Source organism: Salmo salar, chromosome ssa17 (genome assembly GCF_905237065.1).
Source record: "Salmo salar chromosome ssa17, Ssal_v3.1, whole genome shotgun sequence".
Lineage (NCBI taxonomy): Eukaryota > Metazoa > Chordata > Actinopteri > Salmoniformes > Salmonidae > Salmo > Salmo salar.
In genome coordinates, this window is record NC_059458.1 from 56,834,489 (window position 1) to 56,859,773 (window position 25,285).

A 25,285-nucleotide genomic window follows, 5' to 3' on the forward strand; every position below is an offset into this window, starting at 1 on the left:
CTGTCTCGACCTCTGAATGCTCTGCTATGAAAAGCCAACTGACATTTACTCCTGAGGTACTGACCTGTTGCACCCTCTACAACCACTGTGATTATTATTTGACCCTGCTGGTCATCTATGAACATTTGAACATCTTGAAGAACAATCAGGCCTTAATGGCCATTTACTCATATAATCTCAACACGGTTCAGCCAGAAGAGGACAGGCCACCCCTCAGAGTCTGGTTAATCTCTAGGTTTCCTAGGCTCCAGCCTTTCTAGGGAGTTTTTCCTAGCCACCGTGCTTCTACATCTGCATTGCTTGCTGTTTTGGATTTTAGGCTGGGTTTCTGTATAAGCACTTTGTGACATCTGCTGATGTAAAAAGGACTTTATAAATACGTTTGATTTGTTTGCCAGAACCTTCTCAGCCTGATGTTATTTACAACATCTTAATGCTCTAAAAGCTTTCATTGCACAAATTGCACCACTCACACTCCCGATGCTCTACAAATGTCATAGGTTTAATAAAAGATGTCAGTTCCGTCAGTAATAATATTAAATGTAGCACATTATAATAAGAGCATTCATGATATAGATAAATACAGACAGTAGTGACCAATCATTTGGAGTCTAATATAATTAATCAAATTGTATCACCAGAAAAATAAAAAATAAACTTAAAAAAGTAGTTGACAAATTGTAAAATTATAGCTAAATAATTTCCTTTTACTATCAATGTCATGATCCTGACCATGAAATTAGAACACGGACAAATATTTTTAAACGAAACTATCTTTATTTTAATTTTTTTAAATACTATTTTATTGACAAAAAATAGACAAACTATAAAAGTCGGGCAAGAACACATACAAAAACCACCGTACATCTTAATAAATAAAATAAAAAGATTACAGACCACATTACTTCAGACGTCAAATATTACATTATAATATTATTCTAAAGTACATACACTTTTTCTGTTACTATGTAATCTGAGGGAATTTAATTTTAAAAAAATGTCAAATTAATGTCAAACGTTTATTTTTTTGTGCATTTTAGCTAAACCTAACCCTAATCCAAACCCATGAATAGCTGAGCCGACAATGTGAACAATCTGTCGCTGTGCCCTTGGACACCATACTACTATGGTTGACGCTGTTTAAAAACAACACATTTCACTGCACCTATCCCGTGTGTGTGTGACAATAAAACGTGTGTTTTTTAAAAAAAAATCCCCATATTCCTGCTACGTTAATTCTCCTAACCTGGTACGAAAGTCAGGGACTTTTATTTTGAAACGTCGTCGGCGTTCATGACACCGGAAGTAGACTCTCACGTTGCTGAAGCAAGCACAAAACAGCGGCAGCACACATGTTGAAGCAAAAGTATCATACAACGACGAAAATGGAATTACATTTGAACAACAAGAAAACAAGCTCACAAGACTTGCTCGCTTGTGGCAACGGAGGAGGTTTGATCCTTTTTCCGAAACTGCTTTATCAACTGATTTAACTGAGTTGTTTAGCCTGTTAGCTATCCTAGCTACATGCACAAACTCTTAACAACATTATGTTCCAGTGGAGGCTGCTGAGGGGAGGATGGATCATAATAATGTTTGGAATGGAAAAACCATGTGTTTGATAGCATTCACTCCATTCTGACCATTATTATGAGCCGACCTCCCCTCAGCAGCCTCCACTGTTAGCATGAACACATTAGTGTGGTCAGATGTAACATTTCGGTGTCCTTGTACATAGGTCTTCATGACAAGCTTCTCCTCAAGTCGAAGGGGCCCAAGGCTGGCAGTTCTTTGCAGACCGAGAGGGTCCCAAAGAAGTAGTGGTGAGTTAAAAACATTTCTGGCGTTTTGTTTGTAGATTGGCTGGAATCTACAAATGGCCACATCTCCGCCAGGATGCGCTGTTATTCCGTTTCTGGTCACTGCCTCTATGGAGATTCTAGCCCATCTTAATATGATCATTGCTTGCTAAATATATTCAGCAGATTGCTACATGTGTAGTTACATACATACATACATACATACATACATACATACATACATACAACTGTGTGTTGTGTTTCAGTTCTGGACAGACTGCAGAACTTCCTGCCCCAGATGGCCCAGGCCAATGAGAAGCTCAAGTTGCAGATTGAGCAGGCACCTGAGGGCCACTATGACATAGAGAGGGTGGAGGAGTCTGGAAAGGTCATAGAGATGGTGAGTGTGGCTGTCTTTATCTAGCGAGGGGAAGTGTGACGTCGGAACACATACGAGCAGACCTATCTTATTGTGTAGCCCGAACAGCAGCTAGTGGTCTGTCTTTTGAAGGTCCCACTCCAAAAGAGGTAAACGGCGACCACTAGCGGCTGTTCAGGCTACATATTGTGGAACAACTGAGCAGAAAAAGGGCTCTTCTAGTTTTCATCAGCTCAATTAGTTTTCGTCACCTCAATTCAACTGAGACTCTACAATATGACATTGCCACAATCAACAGGTTGAACTGCAGGTACTAATCAAAAATCAAATCAAATGTATTTATATAGCCCTTCTTACATCAGCTGATATCTCAAAGTGCTGTACAGAAACCCAGCCTAAAACCCCAAACAGCAAGCAATGCAGGTGTAGAAGCACGGTGGCTAGGAAAAAGGCCAGAACCTAGGAAGAAACCTAGAGAGGGACCAGGCTATGAGGGGTGGCCAGTCCTCTTCTGGCTGTGCCGGGTGGAGATTATAACAGAACATGGCCAAGATGTTCAAATGTTCATAGATGACCAGCAGGGTCAAAAAATAATAATCACAGTGGATGTCGAGGGTGCAACAGGTCAGCACCTCAGCAGTAAATGTCAGTTGGCTTTTCATAGTATCTTTACCACTCCTGCTGTCTCTAGAGAGTTGAAAACAGATGAGTGTGCAACAAGACAATGTGCTTGTGCACGGCTGGGTTTTTTGTAATTCTGCTGCAACATTATAGCTCCCGGGGCAACAACCGTGAAGTTTGGCCTTGTGCTTCGCACTCATGGTTTTTGCAGAAGTCTGCCAGATTCTGCTGTTTACTTTGCACATAGCTGACTCTGTCCTGCAAGTGAGACATTGGGCGCGTTCACGCTGATCACATTTGTGAAGTCGGGGACCATCGTTGGTCACCGCCTTTCAAAGTGTGTTGCATTATCAGGATAAAAATTGTCCGACTTGTGCAACATGTCGACTGCATGAACTTTACAAAAATCATGTGATCAAAGGTCATTAAGTTTTGACTGCAAGTTTCTGCAGTTGCTCTTCAACTTCATCCTGCAGCATCGCCTGCATTGTGGGAGGCTCTATTGTCAACCAATCATTAGGCTGTTTTTGTTTGACCCACGTGAACGTGACCAAAGACGTGACTGAAACAGGAACCAACTTTGCTGCAGTTAATGTATACAGTGGATATGTACAAATTAATGTGATATTTGAGTCTCTCACCAATTGATTGTACAATGTACGCATATATTTTCAGTTTGTGTGTGATGTTTATTTTGACATAATAAGGAAACTTATAGAAACTGTGGGAACACTGCCATGTTGCACTGAACCACATCAGGGTCCGACTTTCGGCCTGGCATTCAAATGAGCTCATTATGTTGATCGGATAAAAATGGTGTTATGTCGTTGATGATGACATTGATTCCCTTGTCTCTCTATCAGGATGTGTCGCTGGTGGAGCTCAGTAGTTCAGACAGCGACTCGGACAGAGAGTCTTCACAGGACAATGACGCCAACTCAGACTCTGAGGAGGAGATCGAGCTCACAGAGGAGAACCTCAAACTGCCTGGCAACAGCCAGAGGCAGAAAAAGAAGGTTAATATCCAAGTCCTGGAGAAACAAGAGGATTAGGCTGTCATAGGCCTCTAAAGAGACTACTGGGACAGTTGCAGTGTAGAATATTGACATGCGTTGGTAATACTAATCAACTGACGTGGGATCAGTTCTCCTTCTCCAAGCCTTTTTCATAACCATTGAGTGAAAGAATAACAACTGACTGTGGGTCAGTGAGGACATGGTCCTGGAGGGATAATGGATTGTGTTTCAGTGGATGGAGACCTGCAGCTGAGGGATAAAGGGGACATGGGTGTCTGCATAGGGGGGTGTCTGTACTATAAGGGCCAAATATCATGTCAACAAGCGTTTCAGTGGTATTTGAGCCATAATGAGATGGGGACTAAACACTGAGTGCATTCTCAAGAATGTGAAGTAAGAATATGCCTTACATAATTTCCTGTTTATCTGATGACCCTAGGATACTTGTAAGGTTAAAGTTCATAGTGGCTTGATGGTATATAGATGGTAGAGAAAGAAGACATTTTGCCTATCTGTATTCAATCCATTTTCAATAGATCATATTGTTTGTGTACATTTTAAGTAGAACTGTTTGACTGAATTTCTCATCTTCAATACCAAATGTTTTATTATATCTGTCTGCTTTGTGTTATGAATCGGCATTATGTTATGGTTGGTCACAAGGTTTGTGAGCTATGAAGTTTTTCCCAGAATTTATTTTCCTGAAACAAAAAGTACCAAAACTGTATACTGTATTTTATAATAAAATGTTATGAAATCCTAGATTGATGTGAATGACACAGCATACACCAAAACGCTCATGGGTAAAAGGAAAAATGGAAGTATAGACCATGACAACGGAAAGAAATCAGGGAGGAGTTTATTCACCATTGTACAACATTTATGTTGGAAGAAAAACAATACTGTATGTATCGGGGCTGGTTTTTGCACAAGGTTTGGGGGAGAAGTCTCCCACATCTCCATAGAGACCAGATTTCCCTGCAGTTTTCAAAATGCTCATTAAAATGGCACATACAATGAAAATATGATCATCTTGAACGTATAGGTTCTTAGTGTTAGCCGTTGTATTCGTATATCAACAATAGTCTTTCTAAGGTCGTTTATTTAATACCTTGTTTAAATGTATATATTATTTACTAAACTTAAAGGGGCAATCTGCAGTTTGTTCATTTACTGTTGGACTTACACATTGATATGTACCCATTGATTCTTGAATATACCTTAGAAATGCTTAATAAGCTTAGTTCATCTGTCTAAACCCAAATATAAGTTTGTTTTACTTTTTTTTATTGCAAACAAAGTAAACTATATAGTTTCAACATGGTTAAAACTATAATGTTGATGTCATGGATGGTCAGTCCTTGCATCCATAACTCTATGAATTTGAGAGTAGTTAGATTTCTCCAGCCCCATCTTTCAGTTTTTCACCAAAACGGGCAGGTAGGTTGGTGTGCTTTAAGAATGCATTATCTAGTGTTGCTCCTTTTCTGACAGAAATACAATGTCAAAAATATATCCAATTATTCAGTGTTTTTCTTTTTTATAAAATATTTACAAATTACAATTTAACTAAAGGACTTGTGGATATCTTCAGTAGAAGTGTGGCACCTAACATTGCTGTGCAGAAATGACATACAAATCTGAACCTGCATGCTTGAGCTAAAATGAAATGTCGCGTAAAATGTGTGACTGTGACAGAGCAGGAGGCGATTGCCTGGAGCGCTCTCTGCTTTTGAAAAGCAAAACGTTCTTTCATGATGAGTGGAGGAACCGAAAACTTAAAGTAAAGGGGGGTTGATCCAGTCAAATCCACCTTGGCTCTAGAATACTGAAATCCACCTCTGCGTTTGATATGTGCGTTTTCCCTTTTGTAACTGTGGGGCAAACCGCCTGTGTCCATGATGTGTCCATAATGCAAGTTCCCGAACATAATGCTCAAAACTGTAGGCACCTTGAGACGAGGTCGTGCAGAGGGTAGGCTGCACATCAAAGGTCTCCTCTCTCACACACCTGCTGTTAGCAAAGCCAGCTGGACTCCTGATTGAGACTGACTGGAGAGTCGTGATCAGGTGGATTGATTGATCAGTCGTTGTTAAAGTTTATTAGGAGGGAGGGGCTGCCTTAGTACTCCACAGTCACTGCTTTGGTCCTGAGGTATTCGTTAAGAGCATCCTCTCCTGCCGACGGAACAGAAGCACAGTTAAGCGGTCAAACTCAAATCAAGCATGTTGGGCTCACAAGGCTATTCAAAGCTCCTTGTTCTTTGAACTATGGACTATGTTTCAAGAAAAAGAAAGGTAGGTAATGGAAAATAAATGGAAATCTATTTATGACAGACCACCAACAAAAATCAGTATATGATATGATCCACATTCCAATATGAGTGTTCAACATGAAACCCCTTGCCTAAATGATTACATGATTAACCCCAGACTCACCAAGGTCTTTGCCGAAGCCGGACTGTTTGAAACCGCCGAACGGCGAGGCCACGTCGGTCTTGTTGTAAGTATTGACGAACACAGTCCCGGCGTCCAGCCTCTCACTCACGTACATGGCCTTGTTGATGTCACGCGTGAACACGCCGGACGCCAGGCCGAACTCGGTGTCGTTGGCTCTGTTTAGCACACCATCTATGTCACTGAAGGTCAGAAGGGGAGAAAAAAAGACATTGGTCAGGGTTCGGAACCACAAAGAGCTCTATTACTTGGGTCTGTGATGAAGAAAGGTTGTCTCTCTAAAGACCGAGGAGACGTACCCGTCTTTGAACTTGGACACCACCATGATGGGACCAAAGGACTCCTCTTTGGCGATGAACATGTGATCCTCAACGTCTGTGAACAGTGTGGGCTCCATGAAGAACCCTGGAGGGAAACCACATCACAGTGTAGTTAGCGATGATGATGGTGGTGGGCTGAAACATTGCATTACAGTGGCCTCCAATTGTGTTGTACTGTCAGTATTCATTAACCAGTCTTATGTTACTAACTATTCAGCTATTGTGGTACATATACTATTTTATCCTACATATATACTACATATTATATCCACATACTGTCCACAATGTCTATACATCCCATCATATACAGTTGAAGTCGGAAGTTTACATACACCTTAGCCAAATACATTTAAACTCAGTTTTTCACAATTCCTGACATTTAATCCTAGTAAAGATTCCCTGTCTTAGGTCAGTTAGGATCACCACTTTATTTTAAGAATGTGAAATGTCAGAATAATAGTAGAGAGAATGATTTATGTCAGCTTTTATTTCTTTCATCACATTCCCAATGGGTCAAAAGTTTACATACACTCAATTAGTATTTGGTAGCATTGCCTTTAAATTGTTTAACTTGGGTCAAACGTTTTGGGTAGCCTTCCACAATAAGTTGGATGAATTTGGGCCATTCCTCCTGACAGAACTGGTGTAACTGAGTCAGGTTTGTAGGCCTCCTTGCTTGCACACGCTTTTTCTGTTCTGCCATCAAATTTTCTATAGGATTGAGGTCAGGGCTTTGTGATGGCCACACCAATACCTTGACTTTGTTGTCCTTAAGCCATTTTGCCACAACTTTGGAAGTATGCTTGGGGTCATTGTCCTTTTGGAAGACCCATTTGCGACCAAGCTTTAACTTCCTGACTGATGTCTTGAGATGTTTCTTCAACATTTCCACATAATTTTCCATATTCATGATGCCATATATTTTGTGAAGTGCACCAATCCCTCCTGCAGCAAAGCACCCCCACAACATGATGCTGCCTCCCCCGTGCTTCGCGGTTGGGATGGTGTTTTTCGGCTTGCAAGCCTCCACCTTTTTCCTCCAAACATAACAATGGTCATTATGGCCAAACAGTTCTATTTTTGTTTCATCATACCAGAGGACATTTCTCCAAAAAGTACGATCTTTGTCCCCATGTGCAGTTGCAAACCGTAGTCTGGCTTTTTTATGGCGGTTTTGGAGCAGTGGCTTCTTCCTTGCTGAGCGGCCTTTCAGGTTATGTCGATATAGGACTCGCTTTACTGTGGATATAGATACCTTCAGCATCTTCACAAGGTCCTTTGCTGTAGTTCTGGGATTGATTTGCACTTTTCGCACCAAAGTACGTTCATCTCTAGGAGACAGAACGCGTCTCCTTCCTGAGCGGTATGATGGCTGAGCGGTCCCATGGTGTTTATACTTGCATACTATTGTTTGTACAGATGAATGTGGTACCTTCAGGCATTTGGAAATTGCTCCCAAGGATGAACCAGACTTGTGGAGGTATACCATTTTTTTCTGACGTCTTGGCTGATTTCTTTTGATTTTCCCATGATGTCAAGCAAAGAGGCACTGAGTTTGAAGGTAGGCCTTGAAATACATCCACAGGTACACCTCCAATTGACTCAAATGATGTCAATTAGCCTATCAGAAGCTTCTAAAGCCATGACATCATTTTCTGGAATTTTCCAAGCTGTTTAAAGGCACAGTCAACTTAGTGTATGTAAACTTCTGACCCACTGGAATTGTGATACAGTGAATTATAAGTGAAATAATCTGTCTGTAAACAATTGTTGGAAAAATTACTTGTGTCATGCACAAAGTAGATGTCCTAACTGACTTGCCAAAACTATAGTTTGTTAACAAGAAATGTGTGGAGTCGTTGAAAAATGAGTTTTAATGACTCCAACCTAAGTGTATGTAAACCTCCGTATTTATAGATTTGTGTTTATTGTTAGATATTACTGCACTGTTGGAGCTAGGAAGACAAGCATTTCGCACCTGCAATAACATCTGCTAAATATTGTATGTGTATGCAACTTAAACAACTTGATTTGATTTTAACACAGGTTATTCTACTATAGCTACTTTGGTATGAGTGCATACTGTGATACTAAGATACTATAGTATTGAAAAGACATTGCTTCAAAAGTGTTTACCTGGCCTGTCCACCTGCTTGCCCCCGTACACCAGCGTGGCACCCTCCTTCATGCCCACCTCACAGTACTCCACCAGCTTGTCCATGTGGGCCTTGTGGTTCTGGGGCCCGTGGTCCGTGGAGCGGTGCAGAGGATCACCCACCTTCATTTTCTTTATCTCCTCCACCTGATGGGGGAAGAGGAGGGGAGACGGAGGAAGAGAAGGAATGCAAAGGCTATGACGAGGAAAGGGATCTTGAGAGACCCTTGAGCTATGCCACACGGAGACTCAGTTGTTGTGGGGTGGAGGAAACGGAGGAAGGGGAGGAAGAGGAAAAGTGTATTGTGTGTTTTGGACTGTTGTGGGAGGGTTCAGGATGCTCACCACTCTCCTGATGTACTCGTCATGTATGGACTCCTCCACGAACAGGCGTCCAGCAGCGATGCAGTTCTCTCCTTTGTTGAAGAACACAGAACTCATACCCTGCAGAAAGGGAGATGGAGGGGAAGGGAATATGATGAAAATAAGAGCAGGTCAGATGAAGAAATTCGAAGACACAGGTATGAAGTCTCTCTCCTCTTTTCCTTCTTTCCCTCCCTCTCTCACCATGCGCACAGCCTTGTCCATGTCACAGTCGCTGAAGATGATGAGTGGAGACTTCCCTCCTAGCTCCAGAGAAACCTTCTTCAGGTTACTCAGCGCACAGCTGCAACAGGAAATGACACATGAGCATGAGCAGGAAGTAGCTCAATATCAGCCAATCAGGAATAAGTGGGGTCCCAGCCCCCTACTGTACCTTTTCATGATCTGTTTGCCGATAGGGGTGGAGCCTGTGAAGCCCAGTTTACGGATGTCCGGGTGGTCAGACAAGCGCTGTCCCACCATCCCACCTATTAGAGATGGGGGATAGGGAGGTAGAGAGAGAGAAAGGGGTGACAGGGCGGCAGGGGGAGAAAGGGTAGTAGAGATGGGGGGAGAGGGTGGTAGATGGAGTGAGAGAAACAGAAAAATAAAGTTTAGAATCAAAAACCTTATCTAATAAGTCACCCACATATCTCCTGGAGGACCTCTCCCTTCCCACAAGCGCTTGCTCCCTTGTGTCCTGTTACCTGAGCCAGGTACGATGTTGATGACTCCCTTGGGAATGCCAGCCTTCACAGTCAGCTCAGCAAACTTCAGGGCTGACAGAGGAGTAACCTTTTTGGACGAGAGCAGAAAGTGAGTGAAACACGTTCCTTGATGTGGACACGGGGAAACTCTTCAAGTGAATCAAATGTTCAGCAATGTGCAGTGCTAGAGATGCTATTTTAACACGTAGGCCTGCAGAGAAGGGTTACGTTAGGTAGAGTTGTGTGACTGCCGTGTAACATAAGTTGTTCACCTGCTGGTATAAAGGTATAACATCTATGACTGAATCTGTTGTAACATATGCAGGTGTATGTGTTCTCACCTGTGCAGGTTTCAGAACAAGTGTGTTTCCAGCAGCGAGGCAAGCGGCACTCTTCCATGCCAGCATCATGAGTGGGTAGTTCCAGGGAATGACGATGGCACACACACTGGCACCCAGGAAACACACAACACTCACCATGAGTGGGTGCCTCAGGTCAGCCAAACAACCAATGCTCAAACTAAAACCACTACTCATGAATCATGTTCATATCTAAATCCATATTGATATTTCCTGGTAGAGTTGTATGTGAACTCTGACCCCTTACCCCAGAGGTTCCTTCTTGGTGAAGGTCAGATTGCGATTGGGCCTGGCCTGGTTGATGGGTATCGTCTTGCCCTGTAGCAGACATGATATAATAGATATGATAAGATATGCATAGACTACTAGATCACTGAAAAAGATCTAGATAACTAGGTCAGGATTTGGCAAACGGAAATGTGAATGAAAAATAAGTGGAGCCAGTTTCATCATACAAAACCCTCCAAACATCTTTATAAGACCCTCCAAACAAAAAAATAAATGTCCTCTCACTGTCAACTGCGTTTATTTTCAGCAAACTTAACATTTGTAAATATTTGTATGAACATAAGATTCAACAACTGAGACATAAACTGAACAAGTTCCACAGACATGTGACTAACAGAAATGTTATAATGTGTCCCTGAACAAAGGGGGGTCAAAATCAAAAGTAACAGTCAGTATCTGGTGTGGCCACCAGCTGCATTAAGTACTGCAGTGCATCTCCTCCTCATGGACTGCACCAGATTTACCAGTTCTTGCTGTGAGATGTTACCCCACTTTTCCACCAAGGCACCTGCAAGTTCCCGGACATTTCTAGGGGGGAATGGCCCTAGCACTGGCCCTCCGATCCAACAGGTCCCAGACGTGCTCAATGGGATTGAGATCCGGGCTCTTTGCTGGCCATGGCAGAACACTGACATTCCTGTCTTGCAGGAAATCACGAACAGAACGAGCAGTATGGCTGGTGGCATTGTCATGCTGGAGGGTCATGTCAGGATGAGCCTGCAGGGAGGGTACCACATGAGGGAGGAGGATGTCTTCCCTGTAACGCACAGCATTGAGATTGCCTGCAATGACAACAAGCTCAGTCCAATGATGCTGTGACACACCGACCCCAGACCGTGACGGACCCTCCACCTCCAAATCGATCCCGCTCCATAGTACAGGCCTTGGTGCAACGCTCATTCCTTCGACGATAAACGCGAATCCGACCATCACCCCTGGTGAGACAAAACCGCAACTTGTCAGTGAAGAGCACTTTTTGCCAGTCCTGTCTGGTCCAGCGACGGTGGGTTTGTGCCCAAAGGCGACGTTGTTGCCGGTGATGTCTGATGAGGACCCGCCTTACAACAGGCCTACAAGCCCTTCGTCCAGCCTCTCTCAGCCTATTGCGGACAGTCGGAGCACTGATGGAGGGATTGTACGTTCCTGGTGTAACTCGGGCAGTTGTTGTTGCCATCCTGTACCTGTCCCGCAGGTGTGATGTTCAGATGTACCGATCCTGTGCAGGTGTTGTTACACGTGGTCTGCCACTGCGAGGATGATCACCTGTCCATCCTGTCTCCCTGTAGCGCTGTCTTAGGTGTCTCACAGTATGGACATTACAATTTATTGCCCTGGCCACTTCTGCAGTCCTCATGCCTCCTTGCAGCATGCCTAAGGCATGTTCACACAGATGAGCAGGGACCCTGGGCATCTTTCTTTAGGTGTTTTTCAGAGTCAGTAGAAAGGCCTCTTTAGTGTCCTAAGTTTTCATAACTGTGACCTTAAATGCCTACCGTCTGTAAGCTGTTAGTTTCTTAACGACCGTTCCACAGGTGCATGTTCATTAATTGTTTATGGTTCATTGAACAAGCATGGGACACAGTGTTTAAGTCCTTTACAATGAAGATCTGTGAAGTTATTTGGATTTTTACGAATTATCTCTGAAAGACAGGGTCCTGAAAAAGGACGTTTCTTTTTTTGCTGAGATTATTTCACATATCTGGTCTGTGCAGGTGAAACTGTACCTGGATCTTGTCGCACCAGCCGGCAAAGTAGCGGAAGGTCTGGATGGACATGCCTACGTGGGTCTTCAGAGCCAGGGTGTAGACAGCTCCAGAGTCTATGGACTCTATGGTGGCCAACTCCTCCTGGTGCTCCTCCATAAGGTCAGCCAGCCTGGTAGGGAGGGGAGGTCAACAAGAGAGATGGAGGTAGGTTCATGGGTCCACTGGCAGTCTTTGTCCTCAAAATATATTATTGTTGTATAAATGGATATAAATCTGCACTATATAAACAAGTTCCCTGATAGTAACTATACTCCATAATGAGTCGAGGCAGATCTCCACCAGGCCTCTAGGAGGCGCTATAGGCTTGGTGCTCACTTATACAGTAGGGTGCCACGATCTCTAGGGTTCATCCTGCCCCAGGGGCCAACCTGAAAGGCCTCTTTGGCTGCTGCTACCGCCCGGTCCACATCTCCCACTGACGCATAGGCTACCTTACAGATCACCTAGGGAAAAGGGTTCACATTTAATGAAGTACCAATACAATAATGTCCACAAGTATGTATATCAGTGTGTATGTGAGAGTGTATATCGAAGTCAGATAGATGAGTATTAGTGAGTATGTGTGTGTGTGTGTGTTCAGGTGTATCTGTCTAGCATTACAACTCACAGAGCCATCGGCAGGGTTGACGGTATTGGCGGTCTTGCCGTTCTCTGCGTCCTCAAACTTGCCATTGATGAAACACTGCCAAGGCATCTTCACCGTCATGTTGTTGACGTCTTTAGTTGCCTGGGAACCAAACCGTGATAGTGGCATAACATTACACGTCAAAGACAAATTACAGATCCAACTGTGTCTCATAAACATGTGTATATGTGTATATGTGCGATATAAACACTTGAAAATCCAAGTGGAAAGTGAGTGGGAAACAGTATGTTTCTCATCATCATCAATAATAACACCATCTGTGCTCTGTATGACTAGCCTGGTCCCAGATCAGTTTGTACTGTATTGCCAACTCCTATGTTCATTAATTGTGGTGCCTTGCCAACTCCTATGATCATTGTTGCACAACTGACCATAGGAGTTGGCAAGACAGCACAAACTGATCTGCGACCAGGCTACTGTATGACAGTTGTTTGTCTGACTCACATAGTCGATGACCATCTCCTCCTCCTGGTCCTCTCCCCTCAGCCTTCTCACAAACATCTGGATGAAGTCCTGGAAGGTGGTGGCCATGTACACATCCTCATTCTGCAGCTGCAACCCTGCACACTTCTGCTTGATCTCCTCCACCAGCCTGGGGAGAGGATGGGGATATAGCAGAGTTTATGAAGGGTCATAGTGAGGTTATGTCCAGTCATAGGAGACTATGTCACTCAGGGGACAACTAGGGTCACAAAAGTCACCCTGATGATCAAAAGCTGATCACTGTTAATAAAATATAGAACAAAAAAACTCTAGGTCAAGTGAGGGAAATGAAGGGTTAAACCAGGCCAATGCCAGTGAAAGCATACACTCACCTGACCACGTCCATAGAAGCAGCTCCCGACTTGAAGAAGTCTGTGGTTTCCTCAATGGAAGCAACGTTGCTCAGAATGCCTTTCCAGATGTCCTGGAGTGACAACACACTGAATCAGTGGAGCTAATTGAACAGCTTCTATCTGAATCATGCATGTGCAACATGGCGGTATACTAAGTAACAGATTATGTTGTAGTAGAGTCAAACTATCACACAAGGCTATGTGGAAGCCTTCAGAGATACAATGAGAAACGTACTCGTATCTCCTCTGCTATCTTCTTCTCGTCATCAGTCAGCTCCACGCTGGCGGTGTCTCCTGAAGAGAAGTACTTAGCAGCAGAGATCATCTTCCCATCCTCAAACTGCAGGTTCTTCACCATCAGCTGTGGAGGAACCAGAGGAGGGAGAGGGTGAGGAGAGGGAGAAGGAGGAGGGGCAACAAATAGTTAGGGTTAGGCCTGAGCTATGTCTTAATGACTAAACTGGAGAAATCATTCACAAAATGAACATTAGAAGCCATCGGAGGTTGCTAGATTCAGTGCTCCATGTTACAGCACAGGTAATGAAGCCAACAAGGTTGCCATTAGACACTTGGCTGAATCCTTGTTCATTTCCCATTGATCTCATTTTCCATAACTCACCGCTTTGCTATCTGACCCGTACAGAACCAGGCCGTCCTTGGTGACGACACCAGCTTGGGACGCCCCCTCTATCTCCAGGGCCTGACCGGCTGGCACCGACTCTCCCAGCATGGACGACCCGTACAGAGTCACAGTCTAAGGAGGGAGAGGACACGGGTTCGATTGACATACTGCCAATGACACACACACACACACACACACACACACACACACACACACACACACTAATACAGAACATTGGGCACTACGTACAGTTCATACATACACTGTAAATGTAATTGTGTGTGTGTGCGAGTGTGTGTTTTAGGGAACGCACCTGACCATCAATGACCGTCCACGCCCCGGGGACTTTGTCGTGGCCGCGGATCCAGTTGTGGATAGCCTCTGCCGGCTGGGCGAGGTTGACCTGGAGGAGAGAAAGAAGATGGAGAGGAAAATCTTCCTTTTCTAGGAATCAGGGGGAGGCCAAACAGTTGGCTGCTCATTATGCAACACTCGGAAGAGGGACCTTAAAAATACCCACCCACTCGCCAGTAAGTTAACACTCTCCCCACTCTCCCCACCCCCTCAAACCCCTCCTTAGACAACCCCTCATCCCATTACTGGCCCTAGTACAGCACCATCTCGCTAAACAGGACTTTTCCAAACTGAGTAATGAACGGACGTATTGTGGAATGAAATGGCTACAAATTGAGCAACATCAAACTGCCCTAAACAGTTTTCCGGAGAAAACACAATCATTTGGGCAAAAAAGTGACAGGACAGGAAATGATTTGAATGGTTATTTCCTAACATGATATTTGACTTAGTTTCCTTCATTCCAGGTGACGCTGTTTTACACCCACATTCAGTATCTCACCTTGGAGTTGGACTTCTTCTGGATACCCTCGTAGCTGGCCCCCTCCTCTGTCTGGGGGACACGTGGGGCCTTCCCATCAGCGATCAGCTGCACTGACTCCACCTGCACCACAGGAATACACCAACCCCCAAGTGATGTCAGTGTGTTACGTGTTACAGCAGTGGGACTGTGATACGTTTTATCCTGACTGTGATCCGATGATAATGCGTTGTTATGGTTACCATGGCCTTGATGCCCTCTGGAAAGAGGAAGCGATTGTACAGGGAGTCCACCGTGTCGTTGGGTTCCACAGGACACTCTCTCTGGAGCAGGATGGGACCCGTGTCCAGACCATCATCAGCCCAGAAGATGGAGAACCCAGCCTTCTTATCCCCCTGGATCAGAGTCCTGAGGAGGACACAGAACCAGGTCAGACACAGAACCCACGTCATGCATAGAACCACGGTCATACATAGGAACTGGGATGTACACAGAAACAGGGTCATATATGGAACCATATGGAGCAGGTCACTCATGGAATCGGGTCATGCATAAAACCAGGAACTAAACCGTGACCATTTTTTTTGACCAGTATTGACATAGCAAAATACTCCAGCAGCAATAGGATTTGAACACTTAGTTAATAATGCTGCTAGATCGGTGATTAAGCTATTAGCTGGAAAAAAGTAGGCTTCGTGAAAAGTGCAATAATGTTAATATAACCGTGTGTGTGCAGGTTTTCAGTGAATTTATGTCAATCATGAAGCTCATCAGACACAGATCAGTGTCAAATATTAGCTAAATCCACACAGCTGTTTACACACAGAGACGTACATAGACACGCGCACACACACACCCGACACGGATAACAGGAACCGAGAATAGATAAGGGTAGGAAAAAGATAAGACAAACTGTACTCAGCCAAACACATTACAAACAGTTCATCCCCAAACCAGACCAGTTAGATAGCACCACTCTCACTACTACACACACACACTAAAGACTGTACACTGGTCACGGTTACGTACTGACAACAGCTGAAATGACCATGTGCCTCTGCACTTGACCGTCTCCAAAGGGTCATAGTGTCTACAGCAGTGATCCTGTGTTGGCCTATTTCAAGAGTCAAGCACACTTGTTATTCTGTCTGTCTTCTCTGGTGGTCAGTTTAGGCCTGGCTCACCCACACACCCCTTAACAGGCTAACCCTTGACCTATCAACTTCGTGGTCAAGTTTCTTCACTTCACAGACAGACAGACACCCCCATACCCACCTACCCCACCACACACGCCTATAAACCTTAATCCTCTCACTATCTTAAAACCCTTTCTTTCTCCTCTCCCTCCCTCACCAGTTGATGGCGGAGGCCCCGCGGTGCAGGGGCAGGATGGAGGGGTGGTAGATGATGGATCCGTGGGCCGGGTGGTCGATCACGTTCATGGGGATGAACTGGGAGCAGAAGGGCATGACGTTGAGCTCAGCCCCCACCGCCTTGTAGGCCTCCACTACTTCCGGGATGGGCTTCCCTTTGACGCGCCACCGCGGGAACTTAAAGACCGGCGTCCCGTCCTTCTCTGCCACTACCGCTGGTGGGGGGTGGGGGTAGTAACAGAGATTTGATGACTTTGACAAATATTGAATTCTTTATCTATCTTGTAAATTGGTAGGTAATCATAAAGATAGTCAGGAAGACAGGAATGATAGAACATTACAACATCTCTATATTTTCTCTGTTAGTTTAGACTAGTTTTTCCTTTTGTACAGTGTACATGTGAGTGTGTATCTCAGTTTCTGTGTGACCGTTATGTGTTTGATCTGGGTGTGTGTCGGGGTTGGGGTTGATTCTGAATTGCTCTTTAATTTCAATTAAATTCTTGAATTTGCCACACCCCCACATGAAGCAGAATTTGAATACAATTTGAATGAAAGTAAGTAGAATTTTATTAAATTGGATTATTTATTCTACACGTCACCATAGTAATGTTTATTTTGATATCATGTACGGTTACCACTACCATGTAGCATAAGGTTGAAACATTCTCCTAAAACAATTTAAAATAATTAGTGGTCTGGATATATTCAAAAACAATGTTGTGGGTTGTCTATAATAATTCATCATTTTCTTAGTGTTTTTAAATATCAGATCACTGCAGTATGGAAGGGAACTGTCACAGCTGTCGTGGAAGAGAGAATGGGTCCAAGGCGCAGCGGGTTGCGTGCTCAACATATTTATTTATAATAATGAGAACACCACGGAAAAACAATAAACAAACTAACGACAGGAACAGAGAAGCAGGCTCAACAAAAGCAGTGCTCACAAACAACTACTCACAAGTGACAAACAAAAACACACACCTATTTATAGGACTCCCAATCAGAGGCAACTAGAAACACCTGCCTCCAATTGAGAGTCCAGCACCCAACCTATACATAGAAAACTACCCTAGAACATACACAACACAAACCCTCTGCCACGTCCTGACCAAAACTAATACAATTACTCCCTCTGCTGGTCAGGACGTGACAGTACCCCCCCCCTAAAGATGCAGACCCTGAATGCACCTCAAAAGAAAAACACAGAAAACCCCCAAAACAAACAGAAAAATCCCCCTAAACTACAGGGAGGGAAGTGAGGGTGGCTACACACTGTGCTACACCCCCCCCCCCCCTCCCCAACCCACCTATATTGGAGGCGGCTCAGGTGCGGGACGTGGACCCCGCTCCACCCTCACTTAGGTGGCGCCCCTGGCCGCGTCGGAGGACTGGTGGGCGACCCTGACTTCGCCCGGCTGGCGGGCAATTCTTGCTGCGCCCGGCTGGCGGGTGTCTCTGGCTGCGCCCGGCTGGCTGCGATGGCTGCGCCCGGCTGGCGGGCGACCCTGGCTGTGCCCGGCTGGCGGGCGGCGATGGCTGCGCCCGGCTGGCGGGCCGCTCTGGCGGCTCCTGACTGGCGGGCGGCTCCTGACTGGCGGGCGGCTCTGGCGGCTCCTGACTGGCGAGGCTGGGCTGACGCACTAGAAGCCTGATGCGTGGGGCTGGTACAGGATGTGCCAGTCTGGGCACACGCACCTCAGGGCTAGTGCGGGGAGTGGGAACAGGCCGAGTCGGACTGGGTTGACGCACTAGAAGCCTGATGCGTGGGGCTGGTACTGGACGTGCCAGCCTGGAGACACCCACCTCAGAGCTAGTGCGGGGAGCGGGAACAGGCTGAGTCGGACTGGGTTGACGCACTAGAAGCCTGATGCGTGGGGCTGGTACTGGACGTGCCAGCCTGGAGACACGCACCTCAAGGCTAGTGCGTGTAGTGGGAAACACTGGACCGTCGAGGCGCAGTGGCGGTCTCGAGCGCAGGGCTGGCATCACCCCTACTGACTGGATGCCCACTTTCCCCTGGCACATGCGGGGCACTGGTACTGCGCGTACCGGCCTGAAAATACCCGGCCTCGCCACAGCACCCATCACCCCAAAGCACGGGACCTGTCCAGTATGTCTCTGCCCAAAAAGGGTACGGGGAGCTGGCCTGGGGCTCCATCCTCGCCCCGCCAAACTGCCCTTGTGCCCCCCCCAAATGTTTTATTGGGGCTGCCTCTCGGGCTCCCTTACCAGCCGTGTTCCCCGGTCCTCGCCAGATTTCCTCCGCTGCTTGATCCTGTTGTGGTGAGTAGTTCTGTCACAGCTGTCGTGGAAGAGAGAATGGGACCAAGGCGCAGCAGGTTGCGTGCTCAACATATTTATTTATAATAATGAGAACACCACGGAAAAACAATAAACAAACTAACGACAGGAACAGAGAAGCAGGCTCAACAAAAGCAGTGCTCACAAACAACTACCCACAAGTGACAAACAAAAACACACACCTATTTATAGGACTCCCAATCAGAGGCAACTAGAAACACCTGCCTCCAATTGAGAGTCCAGCACCCAACCTACACATAGAAAACTACCCTAGAACATACACAACACAAACCCTCTGCCACGTCCTGACCAAAACTAATACAATTACTCCCTCTGCTGGTCAGTACGTGACAGGAACAATCTAACATCTCATGACAATGAAAAATACTGTTTGACATCTTTGAGTTATAATCAAACTAATATTTGAAATGGTATGTGAATTCTTTGCATTAATAAGTAGCATATCCTGTTGATAAAATACTTCTCATATGAATGATTGAGGTTTCACGTCTCAGTTGAATTGCTTTGAATTAAATTCAAATCAAATGCTGCTTCCTGTGGTGTGTGGCCAATTCAAATTCAATTCACAGTTTAAATTAAATTAAATTCAGAAATTCAGAATTGACCCCAACCCTGGTGTGCGTGGGGGTTCCGGTCTTCCCCAGTTCCAGGACACAGCCTGCTCCACTCCCCTACTGGGGTTAGGGTCACATGAAACCCACACTTTGGCCCCACCTGCTCCACCCAAATTAAATTACACACACACACTGATGGGAGGGGTGGGACAAGACAGGTGGCTGGCCCGGGGGCACACGGTCCATCTCACGGTGCGTGCGTGCGTCGGTGTGTGTGTGTGTGTGGTAAAGGCCTGGACACATGGAGTTGTTGGCCTCATCCAGCCAGCTGTCCTAATTTGGGTGCTAAGCATGGTAGTAGCCTCATAATACTGGAAGGCCATGCTTTATGTCATGGCAATAAGTGATGTGTTAGAGACTGTTTGACTCACAGACGGTTAGGCTAATAGAGACATTTTCTGTTTACCATCCAACGTTACATTCGAGTGATGCGCGGGCATCCCAACATCAAAAAGCTCTGTAGCAGGATAGCTAAAGTTGATGTCGGGACGTTGACAAACTTAACAGCGAGTGAATGTTGACCATGAAAACATGCAGGACTGGTGGCTATAGCACATTATTCTTCTGGCTTTATCTAACTCTATTGTTCATATTTTACCTTGACTTGCTAGCTTGCTAGGTAATCATGACATCTGCGATGCTGTAGACCATAACCATCGGATTCCGTGTTTGTTAACTTGTACGCGCTGAAGTTGCATGGGATCGTATCCACTGCTAGGTAAACAAAGAGGTTTCTGATGACTGTGCGTGCAACTTTTCATGAAGCGGGAAATGGGTCTATAGATGTGACATTACACCATCATTACATTGTCAAGTAAACACTTAAACAGTAGGCAAAAAATACCCACAATCAAACCATCTGCTTGGTAAATACTTTTCCTCAGACTAATAACCGGAAAATCAAATGTGAAACAATGTTTTACTCAAATGTTTGACCATATTGTGCAACAAGGTTTCCTTTACAGTACCTGTGTCCAGCAATTCAGGCCCTGGTCCTCTGCCAGATCATGGGAACTCATAGGGGAATGTTATTTTTACAGGGATGGCAAAAAATCGTAATAACATAGAGATCTGTTTCCCTGGCCAAACGATACAAACCTCTCCATCCTGTGCCAAGAACTCAGTGGGCCGCTGTTTAACTTCACTGCAGAGCAGAGGAGGATGGTGGGAGTAGCTATAGGAGGATGGGCTCATTGTAATGGTTGGAATGGAATAAATGGAACGGAGTCAAACATGTGGTTTCAATATGTTTGATGTGTTTGATACCGTTCCATTCCAGTCATTACAATGAGCCTGTCCTTCTATAGCTTCTCCCACCAGCCTCTTTTGCAGCAGAGTCAGGCTGAACTGAAGTTAGGCTAAATCAGGTAAATCAGGGTAATAGGGACGAACAGGGTTTAGTCAGGGGTGCGTATCTCCCCTGTGTGTGGTTGTTTGTTTGCCTAGCAAGGACGCAGTGGCGTTAAACAAAGGATATTGTCCCATCTAGTCAGTTATTCTCTCTATTGAGAGAGAGGATAGAGCAATGCAGAGATAGAATGAAGAAAGAGAAAGGGGGAGAAGCACAGAACAGGGACCCTTGCCGTCTCAGCTGATGCCTGCTGGGTAAAATAATGTGCATCATATCAAACCAGCCGCGGCGACAGATGGCGGCAGACTTTTCACCTCAGTGCTGCTCCTCTGGGTCGACTCAGGGCCTCTCCCTACTAAATCAATGGGCCCACAGTCCCGGGGCTAAGTCCCGGGGCTAACGCTGGGCATAAAGGTACAGGAGCCTTACAGAGTCAACACGGATCTACCTCCCTCGCTGACAGGGACAGTCAGGTCATCAGGAACACCACTGAAGCTATTACATCTCATTTAGAAAAGTGACTGGGAGTAATCATTTACACAAACTCCACTAACTCAGTTAGACCGTGGGAGTCTGGGAGAGGACAGACTGGATCATGACTGAGCCCATGCAGATGGTAACAATGTAAAGAGGTGGCCATGCTCTGGTGAGGATGTAAGCATACCACTTCCATAAATGCTTTGCTGCAATATTCATTCACTGAGTCATGAGAGAGAGAGAGAGAGAGAGAGAGAGAGAGAGAGAGAGAGAGAGAGAGAGAGAGAGAGAGAGAGAGACTCCCCCTCCAGTCATCACCAGCGTGTCAATACTTACCCAGAGGGTCTGCCTTGCCATCCCTATCTGGCACAGTGAACACGCCCACCACCTTATGGCCCTGCTTCCGTAGGTTGGTGTACACTTCCTGTCCAAACAGGCTCTGGCCAATCAGAGCCAGTCTCAGCTTATTTTGGTAATAATTCTGGAGGAAACAGGAGAGAAGAAAGAGCATGTGAGTTACCCGAGTGGTAAAAACTATTTCTCACACACAACAAGAATAGCCTATACTGTACTGGTGGTTTTTAAGATCAAAATTCATAGTTTTCCCCCATATCCCTCAGGCTTTGAACCAATATGACCGAATACTGATGGAGACAAACTCCAACTTTCAATTGAACCATACCCATGTCCATGACCAATATTCAACTTCACTTCTAACATCCCTCGTGTTGAGTATATATAGACATTTTGTAAAGTTGAAAAGCATTTACGCTACTCTTTCCCTCTCCATTGCCAAGTTTTAGTTTAGTTTCTGGCAGCCAGACTGGCCCAATGGGCAATAAATCTTGGTCCTCTGGGAGAGAGAGTGGTCTGAAATCCTATTGGCTACAGAGAGCACAACCCCCTCCTCCAACTAGAATGAATGCTCAAGTAAGTTCAAATGGCTACTCCAATCAGTGTCTGTCGGGATGTTCATGTGAAAATGGAGTTTCAAATTTCCTATGCCGAAATAGACTAGGAAGAAAGTAAATCTATAGAGGTTCATGTGTAATAACAACATAATACATGTTAAGACAATGTGTTATTCAGTTGTTATAGCCTAATGTAAACAGCTCCCTTGAAGGCTTACATCCAGACAGGCATGGTAGGCTGTACTTTTCCAGCCCTGAGTGACTACTTATCATCCGGCTAAAACGGCCATGATAAGAGATACATTTCTGGCGTTACATTGAAACCATCTACAGTAGCAGTTTGATAGGGGCCGGTGTTGTTTACACAACACCTACAAAACCATATCGTAGCAGTCCATTTTCCTTGCTAATATCCTGACAGTAACTTCCATGTCAGTCGAATTATAGGCAGTTCGTTGCGGGTATGTGGACTTCTGGATCGTGTGTTGCTAAGCCGCTCTGCTCAGCTGTATGTGGTCTCTGGTTCAGCTGATGCAACTACCCACCGACCGTACAGTGGAAATAAATCGTGCAGCGATGGAGAAGCGTGCATAACGTGGCAATTGACAAAGACATGCCTGTCTTTGTATGGTTGTTAAAATACATAGTACATAATATACATTCGCCTTTATAGTAATAACTTTAATAATGCTGCATATCAGGTATCAAACAAGAGAACTGTCAAGCATGCATCATATTTTGATTAGATTGTAGGCTACTGTGAGTTTGTCCTGTGCACACCCAGGCATTGACAGATCTGAGACCAAGTCATTCATTGATTGTAACATATGAAGATGACTCAATTCGAACCTGATAGATATTCATGCACCAGAACAACAATGACAACATCGTGTGAATCAGCTGGCAAGCAATCAGGATTCTCCATAGTGACAAAGGGGAAGGCAGAGGGGGGACACAGAGGGTATAGCGGATGCAACATACACAATGTTACTTACAGAACTGGTAGAGAATTTCCTAATGATTCGGTTCGCTGTCCACAACATGATGGCTGTATTAATTAACACAAATTAAAACACAACAGAATTAGTCCAACGTGGTCTGGGGACGTGTGAGAGCTCCTGATGCCACACACACCTGCCTCGCAATGACAGCCACACGAGCAAGCCCCAGTCAGCTTATACCCGACAACCGGCGTGTGCACGAGGTACTGTCTACGTGCGCGCTCACGCATCCTACTACTTCCTTCAACGAGCAACGCATGTATTTGACATTTCGGTGCGTTTGACAGCAAGTCTTTCACATTTTTATCTGTTACCAAGGGTAAACGATAAAAAAAAAAATCCTGGTGTTGTAGTAAGAATTGCTGTTGGACATGAATTATGCGTGCTACCTGTGGAATATAGTTGTCCTTTTATCAAAAGACCACGAAACCGGCTCGGAGACGCGGACGCAACATTGAGATTCATGTTTAAAAAAAAACCCGTTAGCTTCATCTCTCTTGAATGGGTTATGACGAGTAGGCTACTATTACATTGTAATTACATTGTAATCAAATATAAATAGCAGCCATTATGTTGTATTTTAGGTTGGTGCATTTTATACAAAATAATCTGTATTAGTTTCTTTCAATGTTTATCAAAATAATACAACCACACACACACGTCAGTATCAGACCATATGTAACTGTGATTGTTTAGTTATTCATTTAATTTCATCCATTCACTACAGGCCCAGGTTTGGACAGCTTTTCCATTTCAGGAAAACCATCGATGTGTAAACACATTCTGACCTCTGCTTAACTCCCTGATGGAAAACTAGTGCAGGGCAGTTCTCTCTGGATAGTAGTGGAAGGAACCCCAAACATTCACAACAAGGTGCTTTAAACACTCCACAGTTATGCCCTTTCCTGTGTGGAAATTGTTTAACTTGAAGAATTATGCATTTCTATTGTTTATCAGTGAGGACAATTGTATCCGTATCAAAGTGATTTGTTGTTCTGTAATTCAGATTCGAGTTTCTGTAAAGCAGAATCAATCATAAGTCTCCATTTCAACGTACAGTATCTTCTATCTTCCATTGTAGGCAGACTCAGTTGGTTCAAAGTTCAAATGTTAGAACGCACCAGTACTTTACTCTGTGTGTTGCCTAGCTATATCAGCGAACACACCTGCTGCTGTGACTCCCATAGTGAATGAGCAATGATCAAACATTCTTCTACCCCCGTCCACACTGAACTGCCTGGCACAGGTTCCCCCATGCCAAGGTCAACAGGGTTACTTCTCAGTATGAAGAGATGTGCAAGCAAGGATGAACCCCACACACACACACACCCACTGACCCACACGTGCATGCACACACACAAAATGTCTACTGATATCACTGTGGTCATCTGCCTTTGACCCCTAATGCCCTCTATAAGCCTGCTGATTTCCAATGGGATACTGTATTACTGATTTGTATCCATGTCATAGTCATGACAACAGTGTTGCCTGTTACCATTTTTGGAAATAATCTTAGTACCTAAATGTAATATGTTGTCTTGTTTGCCTACAATGTATCCTCGTGTCAAAGTTTAAAATGTCATGAGGGAAACATAAGAAACTCCTCTGTATCACCCATGCTCCACATGATAAAGAGCAATGTGTCAGTGGGGATTTAAAAAAAATAAATTAAGCTGTCACAAAAGAACAGTGTTTGGAAGGACAAATTAAACAATGCATGCGACAATATATTTCCATCATTACATTTTAAACGTTGACACGAGGCTACATTGTAGGCACAGATCAGTGAGTCAGTCTCCCCTACTATTTACTAAATGTAGAATTGGAAGACCCCCCCCGCTGAGGGCTGAAGGGATCCATGTCAGGCTGGCGAAGGAAGGAGGCGGAGGAGGGAAGAAAACACACACAGATGCAAATAAAATATAGAGGTGAGCTTTGAAGGGTCTATTATACAGGGTGTGTGTGTGCTGTGAGGGAGCCATATTGCTGGGATCAGTGTCACAACTCCACGTCACTGGAGAGGGTCTGGAGGGTTGCCAACTGCTGTTTACAAGGCTACAAGCCC

General features: G+C 44.8%; 2 protein-coding genes across 3 annotated transcripts; one reads left to right on the top strand and one right to left on the bottom strand.

Annotated features, from left to right (window-relative positions):
• The first annotated feature begins 1,298 nt into the window (after positions 1-1,298).
• cl045 (CL045 protein) lies at positions 1,299-4,576 on the top strand. The gene is given in 5 exon segments (NM_001140903.1): positions 1,299-1,452; positions 1,739-1,810; positions 1,812-1,823; positions 2,066-2,199; positions 3,663-4,576. Coding segments are annotated over 5 exon segments (507 nt in total). The 5' UTR covers positions 1,299-1,352; the 3' UTR covers positions 3,852-4,576.
• Positions 4,577-4,657: 81 nt separating this feature from the next.
• LOC106576152 (mitochondrial 10-formyltetrahydrofolate dehydrogenase) lies at positions 4,658-23,406 on the bottom strand. Of its 2 annotated transcripts, XM_014153084.2 has the most exons (23): positions 23,215-23,406; positions 21,645-21,789; positions 16,522-16,756; positions 15,411-15,576; positions 15,190-15,291; positions 14,647-14,736; positions 14,331-14,465; positions 13,947-14,072; positions 13,691-13,782; positions 13,320-13,467; positions 12,837-12,956; positions 12,545-12,672; positions 12,188-12,338; positions 10,423-10,493; positions 10,158-10,263; positions 9,817-9,904; positions 9,504-9,597; positions 9,314-9,413; positions 9,092-9,190; positions 8,728-8,893; positions 6,571-6,676; positions 6,254-6,453; positions 4,658-5,992 (listed from the first exon to the last, which is right to left on the bottom strand). In XM_014153084.2, the coding sequence occupies exons 1-23, from the start codon at positions 23,260-23,262 to the stop codon at positions 5,937-5,939; spliced, it is 2,772 nt and encodes a 923-aa protein (XP_014008559.1). In that variant the 5' UTR covers positions 23,263-23,406; the 3' UTR covers positions 4,658-5,936. The 2 variants fall into 2 exon arrangements, with proteins under 2 accessions (XP_014008559.1, XP_014008560.1); XM_014153085.2 differs by lacking the exons at positions 21,645-21,789; positions 23,215-23,406 and adding an exon at positions 20,079-20,713.
• Between the last annotated feature and the right edge of the window lie 1,879 nt (positions 23,407-25,285).

Excerpts from the sequence above, each read along its gene's own strand:
- LOC106576152 (XM_014153084.2), bottom strand. The coding sequence starts at position 23,262 with ATGTTGTGGACAGCGAACCGAATCATTAGGAAATTCTCTACCAGTTCT. Across the intron at positions 21,790-23,214 it reads GGAAATTCTCTACCAGTTCT|AATTATTACCAAAATAAGCT; the intron begins GTAAGTAACATT and ends TGTTTCCTCCAG. Across the intron at positions 15,577-16,521 it reads GGGGCCTCCGCCATCAACTG|GACTCTGATCCAGGGGGATA; the intron begins GTGAGGGAGGGA and ends TGTCCTCCTCAG.